Source organism: Mchenga conophoros, linkage group LG20 (assembly GCF_057382185.1).
Source record: "Mchenga conophoros isolate Kocher_MC1m ecotype Shallow Benthic linkage group LG20, M_conophoros_male_GT1.1, whole genome shotgun sequence".
Classification (NCBI taxonomy): domain Eukaryota; kingdom Metazoa; phylum Chordata; class Actinopteri; order Cichliformes; family Cichlidae; genus Mchenga; species Mchenga conophoros.
This window is the reverse complement of record NC_140545.1, coordinates 29,523,282-29,535,524: the sequence shown is the minus strand read 5'-3', so window position 1 is coordinate 29,535,524 and position 12,243 is coordinate 29,523,282. Positions and strand designations below refer to the sequence as shown.

The following is a 12,243-nucleotide window of genomic DNA, read 5'->3' as shown; positions in this document are numbered from 1 at the left end:
AACTTAAAAATAAAGCTTTTTTTTTTTTTTTTTCAAAATTAGCAGAAAAACTGTACATTTACAGTCATTACACATGTCTAACATTTTTATATAAAACTTAAATTCTTGCACTCAAATCCTGTAAAGGAGGCATCTCTATATACCTGAAGCTACCACAGCAAGCAAATACTTACAGAAGCTTGACGAGAGAGAAACGTGAAACTCGATGACAAATTCACACTCGCTGGACATTTCATTAGGTACACCTTGCTAGTACAGGGTTAGACTTCCTTGATTCTTCATGGCACATCTGTTATCTGTTGGCTTGAGATCAAGGGGGACATACAAATCCAAGAAACCAGTTTCAGATGATTTGAGTTCTATGATGTGTTATCCTGCTGGATGCAACCATCAGACATAGAAGGGTCGGACAGCACCAATCTGTGTGTATGCTGCGGTGTTTAAACCACGCTCATTTGGTGCCACGTGGCAAAAGGCATGCCAGAATATATCCTCCACACCAGCAGCTCGGCCTGCTGGTGTAAGGTGGGATGGATTCGTGCTCGTTCACTCCAAATTCTGACCCCTACCATGTGAATGTTTTTCTAATTTTCCATTATCCAATTTTGGAGAGCATGTGTAAATTAGAGTCTCAGTTTCCTGTTCTTAGCTGAGAGGGGGGGCACCCAGCGTGCTTATCTGCTGCTGCAGCCCATCTGCTGTAAGGCTTAACATGTTGTGCATTTAAAGATGCTCTTTTGCCTCTTTTACTTTTACATACTTTGGTTATAGCCAGGAGTTATGAGTTATTGTATAGTTTTGCTTTTTTCCACCCAGAGAATCACTGCTCACTGGATATGTTCTCTTTCTTAACAGCTCTGTAAACTCCAGAGATGGTTGTGTGTGTGTGTGGAAATCCCAGCAGATCAACAGTTTCTGAAAGACCAGCCTGTCTGGCACCAACAATCACACCTTTTCCAAAATCACTTAAATTACTTGTTGTGATTCTCGGTTTGAACTTCAGCTGGTTGTCTCAACATGGTGCTTTCAGTCGTGCAGACAAAGTTATTTGATTGGCTGATTTAAGAATTTGCACTGGTGTACCTAATGAAATGGAATGAGTGCATAGCTCTAACATTCAGATTTAACAAACACGACCCAGAAATGAGCCTCACAGGTGCTGGAAGATGGATTTTTGTAGTCTTTGGAGAGACTCGTGGTTTCCATGGTGTCATGGAGGGTGTGTGAGTGATGGAGCTCTGCAGTGCCGAAGCCCAATAATGTAGTTATTGTGTTTTTCATGGCTAAGGCAATACACACAGTTACATTTTTGTTTTAGAATTTTTTTCCACATATTTCTATTGTAATAAAAATCCTCGCTCCACTCACCCCTGTTCATTTTCAGCGCCCCTTCACATGGGTTCACTCGGGTCTCATTTTAAAAGTTCAACTAATATTTCCTTAAACATCAGCCGACTCAGCTGTGCCACTGAGAGGGAGTTGCCCTTCATCGTGTCCAGTGTTCAGTTGGAGGTGTGCGTGATGGTGGAGTCGTTTGTTTCGGAAGCTCGGCGCCGAGTGTGCGGCCGACAGTGAAGCAGCAGACGAAGCTCCGGGGAGACGCTGCTGGAGAAGGCGGAGTAGATCCAGGGGTTGGTGCAGGAGTTTAGACTGGCCAACAGCATCAGCAGGGTAAACGCTACACCTGTGTACACACACAGGAGGAGGAGGAGGTCCGTAAATGGCACAGGGGACTGCAGATCAGGCCATCAAGTCAAACTCTGCTTCAGGGTGGTATCTTTGGTAGCCCTAAAGGTACTTATTGTAGTCTTGTATATAAAAGTTTATTAGAGAGTTTTAAAGTTAACACAATGACTTCATTGTTGTACAGTTGTACAGTTTGGACCCTGCACCAGCTGTCACAGGATGAGAGGCGGAGAAACACCCTGACAGATTACTGCTCCATTTAAATTGGGTTAAAGGTATTTATGTAAAGTTATTTAATTTTTTTTTAGGGATGTAGAGAACAAAAAAATCCTTAAAATTACATCAAGTTGGTCTGGCAGGACTGTGTGTGTGTGTGTGTGTGTGTGTGTACCGTTCTGAGGTGGGTCAGGGTCCCAGGCGGCCCAGAGCTGGACGCTGAAGAACGGGGCCCAGCAGAGCGAGTACACAAGCACAATGACCAGCGTCATCCTCACCGTTTTTGACATGGCTGCTGTTACCTCTCCACCTCTGACAGGAGGCAGTTTGGTGGGGTGTGGTGAGCAGGCAGCAGAGGGCGTTGTTGGATCTGGTGGGACGCCGGCTTGCAGCTGAGCTGACGAGGAGGACAAAAACATTCCTGTGACGCTCACTCTCCCTGAATTTCCTCATTTCATGAGTTAAGACCATAAATATGGTTACATTTTTATTTATTAATTTTTTATATATAACTTTTTGATTGTAGTAAAAGCACATATTAGCTAATTTCAGGCATGAGATGAGGAGCATACTCCAGATCTTAGTCACCTTCTACCACCACATTGCTTTAGGAGTAAGACTGCAATAAGTCAAGTGCCTGAAGCATGATCAGAAATGGGTGAAGAGTTTTTATGGAAAGTTTAGTTTACCTGAGCAGCACCAACATGTCAACCATGCCCTTTCTCAACTGCAGGACTGCTTCTCAACAACTGTATGGGATTTATTCTCCAGCCACAACCTCCAGGAGTACACGGACACTGTACTCTCGTACATCAGGAACTGTGTTGACAATGTCACCGTCAACAAAAGGGTCAGGGTGTTTCCAAATCAAAAACCCTGGATGAATAGCGAAGTGCAATCCCTCCTAAAAAGCCGCAACACTGCCTTCAAGTCAGGGGACAGGGCTGCGTATAGGGCGGCCAGGGCAGACCTGAGTAGAGGCATCAGGAAAGCTAAGGCTGCCTATAGGAGGAGGATTGAAGATCACTTTGCTGACAACGACCCCAGAAAAATGTGGCAGGGGATCAATCACATTACCAACTACAGAAGCAATAACCAGGCAACATCTAGGACTGATGCCTCACTGGCTGAGGATCTAAACCGTTTCTTCGCCCGATTTGAGACGACCAGGCCCTCAGCTGCCACACCACTTCCACCCGCCCCCAGCACTGGCACACTAACACTCAGGGAGCACCAAGTGAGGTGTGTTCTAAGGTCAGTGAATCCCAGGAAGGCGGCAGGTCCTGATGGAATACATGGAAAGGTTCTCAGAGCATGTGCTGACGAACTGACCGGAGTCTTCACTAAAATCTTCAACCTTTCCTTGTCATCAAACACCGTCCTGCCTCAAAACCTCCACCATCATCCCCATCGCCAAGAAGACAGCTGTGGCCAGCCCAAATGACTACAGGCCTGTTGCAGTTACGCCTGTAGTGATGAAGTGCTTTGAGAGACTGGTCTGTCAGCACATCAGGGCCGGTCTGCCTCCCACTCTGGACCCCCACCAATTTGCCTACAGGACAAATCGTTCCACCGAGGACGCCATCACCATAGCGCTCCACACTGCGCTGAGTCACCTGGAGCACCGAGGAAGCTATGTGAGAATGCTCTTTCTGGACTTCAGCTCAGCATTCAATCATATCATCCCGGAGATCCTGGTCCAGAAACTGTCTCACCTGGGACTCTCCACCCCCATCTGCCTCTGGATCAAGGACTTCCTGACAAATAGACCACAGTCTGTCAGACTCGGCCCCCACCGGTCCAGCACCATCACACTCAGCACCGGGTCTCCACAAGGATGTGTTTTGAGTCCCCTCCTGTTTACGCTCTACACATCCGACTGCTCCCCTACCCATCTCTCAAACACCATCATAAAGTTCGCAGATGACACCACAGTGGTTGGACTCATCTCAAAGGGGGATGAGTCGGACTACAGAGATGAGGTCAACAGACTGACTGAGTGGTGTTCAGTTAACAACCTCCAACTGAACACCACGAAAACTAAAGAACTTATCTTGGACTTCAGGAAGGGCAGAGCAGACCCGGCCCCACTTTACATTCACGGGAGCTGTGTGGAGAGGGTACACTCCATGAGGTTTCTGGGCGTGCAGATATCTGATGACCTCTCCTGGACTGCAAATACTACAGCGGTGGTTAAAAAGGCCCAGCAGCGTCTCCACTTTCTGAGAGTGCTCAGGAGGAACAACCTGGAGGAGAGGCTGCTGGTGACATTTTACAGAGCCACCATAGAGAGCATCCTAATGTACGGCATAACAACATGGTATGCAGGGTGCTCAGCTGCAGACAGGAAAGTACTGCAGAGGGTCATCAACACAGCCCAGAAGATCACTGGCTGCTCTCTGCCCAGCCTGGAGGTCACTGCAAACTCTCGGTACCTCAGCAGAGCTGGCAATATCATCAAGGACCACTCTCACCCCAGCAACCAACTGTTTGAACTATTACCGTCAGGCCGACGGTACAGGTCACATAAAACCAGGACAAACAGATTCAGGGATAGCTTCTTTCCCAGAGCTATCACCGTAGTAAATAAGCACAAAAACAATTGAACCTATTCCATACCGTCACTGTCATTATATTATGCTGCTATTCATACTGTCATTATATTAATGCTGCTATCCTGTATATATTGTACATACTATTGTTTGAGTACTTACGATTGTTTTTTTTGTACTTTTTATATTTTACATTTATATTTATTATTGAAACTTGCACCAAGGGAGTGGCACTCCAATTTCGTTGTACTCTGTACAATGACAATAAAGGCTATTCTATTCTATTCTATTCATAACTGCTGACTGAGAAACTGAAGAACAGTGCACATTCTTAGGTGGTGACGTGCCAGTCATGTGGTAAAACACTCCATAATTCATATACATAATTAACTGTCTGCAGACCAGTGAGGACCATAATTTACCAAATGAACATCATGTTGATTTCAACAGGACTGCAGAGCTGTGACTGAGCGCCTAAACTAATCAGGAAACATGAGTTAGCATGAGGGTTGTTTCTCCATAAGCTTCTTTACAGACTGTTGTCCTTTACCAACTACAGCAGTCGACCCCTGCTGGCCATTATAAACTATTGCAGGTTTAAGGCTTATAGATACGTCCATCTCAAGGCTCAGTGTAGGATAAATAAGCATTATTATCATTATTGAACCATGCAAAGCTACTGTAGAGTCCAAGAATGATCACCCATCGGGAGGTGCTGATAGGTGGACACAGGGTCCAAACTGCAGTCATTTCCAGGGTTGTTGTACACGAGGGGGGAAACATAGAAGGGGACATTAGACTTTCCTTCTCCTCCTCCTCTTTTTCCTCTCTGGGTTTCTTTTCTTAATTGAGGGAGAGCAGCGGGGGACAGGCGGCAGTCTGATTTCAGGTACAGATTGTTATGAATCTCCTTGAAGATTCGCACCTAAAGGAAGAAAGACGAGAGAGGGTAAATTTTTGTTTCCAGAAGCATCTTGTCTTCTGGTTCTCTCTGTTCTACCTGGCAGATGGTGATGATCAGAACGGGGAGGATGAAGATGGCTAGCGTCATCCACGTCACGTAGGCTTTGAGGCCCCAGGACTCGGCAAAATTGCCCCAACATTCATACACACCTGGAGCCAACTCAGAACGGGAAAAGATAAAGACCTGCAAACCAGCAAAGAGATGAGTGGAGATGATGGAAACAGCAAACAGTCTGATTTTGTGTTTGTGCTCTCTTCTATAAGATTTTAATTGGCACGGTGCTTATTTACGACTTCGTGTTTTAACGTGATAAAAGTGTTGGTTGGAAATGTGACAAAATGGGACACTACCTCTGTTTATCTTCAAAGTTAAAGGCAAACATATGTGAATTTGATGATAGGCCTTTAAAGTAACAGCTTAAGACCAGAATGATGCCCCTGTCCTTTCTTTGACTATCACCTTGTTTTCTTCTCTTTTTAATGTTAATTTTAAGAGCCTAACGGTAATCAGAACCTAAGTTATGCATCTCAGGAGCAGATCTGTGGCCAGCCTCTTTGGCATACCTGTGGCAGGCTGAGCAGCAGCGACAGTACCCAGGCCAGCACGATGAAGCTGTTCCAGCGCTTCGTGGCCCCGCTGCGATGTGCCTGCAGGGGGCAGCAGATAGCATAGTGGCGATCCACTGTCATGGCCACGATGATGTAGGAGGAGGCAAACATTCCAAGAACCTGAAGGTACTTCACCAGGCGACATAAGAAGTCAGGACCAGGAAAGAGTCCCTTAGCGTCCCACACGAGCTGGGGCAACACCTCAGAGAGGAAGAGGAGAGGGAGGAAGGATATATGCTTTTGAAGTAACATGTCGCAATATATTTTCTCTGTGGAGAGTTGTGGTATATGATGCACAAATTTTATGCACACACACGTGCACACAAACACACACAGACATTTGTGCATATTAAAAATCTCGAGGTACAGATTAGTGTGCTCATTCATAAATCCCAGAGCACATTTACATATTCCAGTTCAAATTTACAGATTAATGCAAAAACTGAAAGACTTCTGTGCACTTTTCTGAATTTGCATGTACATTTAAAATCTCAAATTTGTGAACAAAATACAAAAAACACCAAAAAAAAAAAAAAAATCAATGAAAAATTACAAGTATTTGTGCACATAATAATGATAATGGATTGGATTTATATAGCGCTTTTCAAGGCACCCAAAGCGCTTTACACTATTCATTCACTCTCGCATTCACACACTGGTGGAGGCAAGCTACGGTTGTAGCCACAGCTGCCCTGGGGTAGACTGACAGAGGCGGGGCTGCCATATCGCGCCATCGGCCCCTCTGGCCAACACCAGTAGGCGGTAGGGTAAAGTGTCTTGCCCAAGGACACAACCACCAGGACAGAGAGCCCGGGGATCAAACCGGCGACCTTCCAGTTACAGATACGCTTCCCAACCCCCTGAGCCACGGTCGCCCCACATAATAGATTCATGTGCACTTTTACCCCAGTTTAGTTCACATTTACATGTAGGTGTGCATATTTGGAAACCTGTGAAGACATTTGCTGACTTCAGTGTGTTTGTCTTTTTCCAGATTTATGTATTTGTTTACAAACTGTAAAAAAAAGATCACATTTCCAGATTATTGTATCTGCACATATTTTCAGATAATACTACAATTACACACCTGTATAACACACATATAACCCACAACGTGAATGAGTGTTTGCTACCTGGAACAGCGCCACCACCAGGTCAGCCACACAAAGGTTCAGCATGAACTGGTGCAGGGGGTTGTGGTGTCGCCTTCGTCTTAGCAACACCACCAGGACCAGCCCGTTGCCAAGTAACGCCATCACTAAGATGACCGCCAGCACCACCACCTCGGCCACGGCCAGCAGGGCGTCTCGTTCCCGCTCTGTAGCATTAGCACCGGTGGGGGTCTCAGAGACCGCCGGCCGGTCGATGGACGTATACGTGTCTGTTATCACAGAAACGGACATGCTGGCTGGGACAGGAGAGGAACACCACAGAAAGACAAGACGATGACATCGTTATGAAGGAAAACTGTGAAACAAACGTTAATCTTTCCTGGTCCATCTTTTGTATACAGGTGATTATTATTACGTTTTAGAAAGTTTAATACAAGCACCTCAAAAGGGGGTTGAAGTACAGCACTCAAGTTAATTTAAAATCTATTTATTTATTCAATTTTTTCTTAATTTGATGTATTTTCAGTCACTATAAAAAGTTTATTGTTAAATTCTTAGAATCAGGTGCAGTTTTGGGGAAATCCCTAACTGCCCGTAAGTTTGTAATGATGTTCACTGGAGACTGGCCAAACAACAGGACTTCATTACTGCCTTCACATTTGGTCTGATGAGCCCTGTGGGCTCTATGATTGTGTCTGCGTGCGTGCACTGAACTGTAAAAACTGCCGAGTGTCTTTGTTTGTGATTCTTGAAGCCCTCCACCCCTTTATTTGTTTGTTTAGGGAAGAAGTGTTGATCTCTTTTTAGTTCACGGGACACAAAAAGACCAATTTGATCCCAAATGGGCCAGACAAATGGCACTGTTGTATAAGATCCTATAAAAACATTTGAAAATGTTCCCCTTCTTTTTCTGTCAGATGCACTGTTTGTTTCTTTTTTCTTCTTTCTTCTTTTCCATTCTTTCAGTTATTGTACTCATTACACCCATTTTCCCCAAATTCTTTGAGTATTTATTTGAAATAATCACTAATCTAAATAACGTCCAAAACAGTTTTTTTTTTAAATCATTTATGAAGTTTATGCATTTATTCAATAAAGAGCTAATCTGTTTGATTTTCCTTGGTGTTCAGGCTGCTACTCTATTCTTTACATCACTTCCTCTTTCCCATCAAACTCAGTATCAACATCATTACTGTAGGCCAATCATTCTCTTTTCCTCCTTTTACCCAATCAGCCTCTCTTCTTTGCGGTTTAAAGCTCCGGGCTCTTCTGTTATTTGCCTTTCTGACTTGCTTCCTCCTTATCCAATCCTCCTTTGCCATCTTCATCACCACCAGCACATATCATGTAGATCAGGGCTGCCCAATCCCGGTCCTCGAGAGCTACCGTCCTGCAGCTTTTAGATGCATCCCTACTCCAACACAGCTGAATCAAATGGTTTGATTACCTCTTCAGCATGCCATCGTGTTTGGCAAAGGCCTGATAACAAGCCATTCATTTGATTCAGCTGTGTTGGAGTAGGGATGCATCTAAAAGCTGCAGGATAGTAGCTCTCGAGGACCGGGATTGGGCAGCCCTGATGTAGATTCTGAGCACCGGGGCAGTCTAATTTATTCTGTATGTGAATAAATCCCCTCTCCTGAACTATTGCTAAACCCTACATGGAAGTGGCTGGTAAAGGTAGACCTAAGCAGCTTCCCAGCAAACCCAAAGCAAAGTTGGACCTACAAAATCCAAGTGTGCAAAGAGCTGTTCAAGTGTCCTAAGAACCTCTGGCCAAGTCTGATTTTACAGGCCCATTTCTGCATAGTTTTCATTGTTTTAAGTGCTTCTGTAGTCAGGTGAGTGTGACAGACATCAGTAGATGCATGCAGCATTTGCAGACATAAAACACTTCTTAGTCTCAGACAACAAATTTCTTTGGGCAGTAGAAAAAGAAAGCTTCGTCTTGGTTGAGGTTATAGCATGGTCTACCCACTGACTCGCTGGAAGTGGGTAGATCATCATGGATAATGATGACCTCACACCTGGGTCATGAGTCATGTCATCCATATGCCTCCAGTGTTCTGTTTTATCTTGAACTGTTAATCCATTTTTGAAAGTCTATAGGTCCTAATTCAGTTCCCGGTGCAACTCCACACATGGCATTCAAAATCAGACAGATGTCCTGCTTGGTCATGAAATCAGATCCAAGTCCAAGTTTGAGGAGGCACCAAACTGCCCGTGAAGTGCACACTGATGCTGGAACATCCAAGGACGTTCGCACCGTACACCAGGGGCTCAAACTCCAGTCCTCGAGGGCCAGTGTCCTGCAACTTTTCCATGTGTCATCTGAATAAAATTAGTAGGTCATTAGCAAGAGTATAGAACTTGACTGCATGCTGAAGTGGCAACCCCTAACCCTACTCAAGTAAATTTAAGTAAATGTGTTTGGAAAGATATACTTCTCAAAGTATTTTTATTGCATCATGTTCATTCACACATGAGCTGCTGTAACATGAATCAAATGGCTGAATGTTCACCTCAGCATGCAGTCAGGTTCTATAGTCTTGCTAATGGCCTACTAATTGTATTCAGGTATGTTGCAACAGGGACACATGGAAAAGTTGCAGGACACTGGCCCTCGAGGACCGGAGTTTGAAACCCCTGGTCTACACAGAGCTCGTCAACTGATGCGTTTGCTTGTGTTGGCAAAACTGAATTAGGTCAGGATTTGGATTAAACGCAGCAAACTGCTCGCATACTTTGATGATCTGAGCTCCTAATGAGGTTGTTCTAAGTTCATCCACGTTTGGAGTCAAACACTTTGGTATGCGGATAACAATGCAACATGCTTCTGATTGCTTACTAAAAAGCAGCTCGTCGCAGGAGGATGTCACACGTTTTAAATGCCTTTAATCAAGATGTCATCAAATATAAATCCAGTCAAACCTTCATTGTCATTTGCATGCTAGAGCTTATAACTGCGTTTGTCGATGGCACCGTGAACTGTTCACAATGATTCCTGGAAGAGTCCATGCAGTGATAACGTCTGTTTTTAATGCAGTGCTGTCGGAAGACCCGTCCATCACAGGCATACCTGCCAACCTCGTCCTTTGTGCACAGAGATTTCTCGAGATTCTCAGATTTTTTTGATGATATCACATACTGTAGATGATGAGTATTCAGAGTTTTCACAATATTACATTGATGAACATTATTCAGAAATAGATCCACTCTGTCTCTCCAAGATGCTATTTTCACATCAAACAGTCAATGTTAGTTGTTGCCATTTTACCTAATTACTTGAAAAGTGATTCTCCAGTTGTTAAAAGTACCACTTTTCCAGCCTTTTAAACACCTGCCTCAACATTTTTGAGATGTGTTAATGTCACCAAATTTAAAAAGGATTTTTTTTAAAATGCTGTCAGATTTCTCAGATTAAACATTTGATATGTTTTCTGTGCTCTATTGTGAATAAAATGCGGGTTTGTGACATTAGCACATCATTGCAGTCCGTTTTGTTTACATTTTAAACATCATCTTTTTTAAATTCAGTTTGTACAAAAACAGCTAAAGGGATTTGCCAGTGAATCATCTGAACTGGCAGCTGCTTTAAAAATCATTTGAGGTGATCATGGCCGAGTTTCTGATTTAATCCCAAATTTTTACAATAAAAGAATCAGCAGATAAATTATTGATTTAAAAAAAAAAACGATCATTAGCAGACAGAAAATGATTTAAATGAACTCCAACAGTAAAACCTTGCATGGATACAGTAATATTAATAATTTATTATAGGATATATACTTTAACAGATTTTTAACTTCATCCTCCAGTAGTTATATAATAAAAAACTGCAGCAGTTAAAACTCATTCACAAAATGCTAATTAAATGTCAAAACTAAAGAAAAGTCATCAGATCTCTTTTGTGTTTCCTCTTTTTCTATGTTTTTGTTGAAATTATTGCCAAGTCTGACAGAAAGAAACACTTTAGGATGTAAATGTTAGAGTCTGCAGGTGAGAAAGTATTTTTCATTCAGCCAGAGGTGTCTGCGCAGGAGCTAAATACAGGAGTCACTCCAGTATCTGTTTAAATAAACTGAACAGCCGAGACTGATGACGAAGGCTAGACGCCTGCTTTATATTGAAGTTTTTTTGCCTATTGCTTTGCAAAAATGGCAAAGCTAAAGCTAAAATCATCAGTTTTCTTTAGTCTTTTCTGTTTTCTTTTTAAGCTTCAGTTTGAACATCATGAATTTCAGTCGGAAGAGGAGAAAATATTTTCCAGTCAGCCGGAGGTGTCAGGTTGGAAGCACTAGAGATGAACAGAGAATTCCCTCCAGCCCACGGAGCTGAGTTTGTTGACACCTTTCAGCTCCTTTAATCCTATTAGAAAGCTGGACACCTGCTGCTTTACACATAATTTGCTTTGCAGAAGCCGTAAAGCTAAAAATCAATTCAGTTTACTCGTTTTTTGCAATCCTCTACCGCTTTTGATTTAAAAAAACAACAACCCTAAAGAGCATGAAACAGGAGGTTTAAAGTGCGTGACTAAAATTAACATCTATCTGTACAGATTTTAATTTCCCATTTTCATGAAAAACAGGAAAATCATAGGGAAATACGAGGAGACGGAGCCGACTCACCTCCTCCTCAGCGTCCCGTGAAGCATCTGTAGGAGCCAGGACAACCTGATCTGCTGTTGCACACACTAGCTGCATCCATGCTGTGTCTGCTGCATGTGTCTGTGTGCGTTTGTGTGCTTATTACACTGATGGTGACCTCTGCCAACTCGCTCTGCTGTTTCTCCTCTCTCTCCTCTTTAGCACATCCCTCTCTCTCTCTCTCTCTCGCCTTTCTGGATTTTATGAACGTGGAAGAAGAAGAGGAGGAGTGAGGAGTGCCCGGGCAGTGTTTGCGAATTAATGTGATTTCCTGTTGATTATTGATATTAAACATGTGGCTGTTGGCCCTGCTTTTGATCCACCCTTCAGAGCAGATCATGGGGAACATACACCAGCAGATGAAATGAGATTTTCTCTATTAGGCTTCCAGAAATGATCAAAGACCCTTCATACGCGCAAACTAATATGCGTACGTGTGAGTTTGCATCAGCGGGTGGT

The 12,243-nt window shown here is 43.5% G+C and overlaps 1 protein-coding gene across 1 annotated transcript; it reads right to left on the bottom strand.

Moving 5' to 3' along the window:
* Window positions 1-26: 26 nt before the first annotated feature.
* Window positions 27-11,841, bottom strand: LOC146551067 (vasopressin V2 receptor-like). Its single transcript, XM_085261053.1, has 7 exons — window positions 11,763-11,841; window positions 7,160-7,434; window positions 5,982-6,227; window positions 5,455-5,601; window positions 5,157-5,379; window positions 2,078-2,323; window positions 27-1,684 (listed from the first exon to the last, which is right to left on the bottom strand). Exons 1-7 carry the CDS (start codon window positions 11,839-11,841, stop codon window positions 1,503-1,505), a joined length of 1,398 nt encoding a protein of 465 aa, XP_085117179.1. The 3' UTR covers window positions 27-1,502.
* Between the last annotated feature and the right edge of the window lie 402 nt (window positions 11,842-12,243).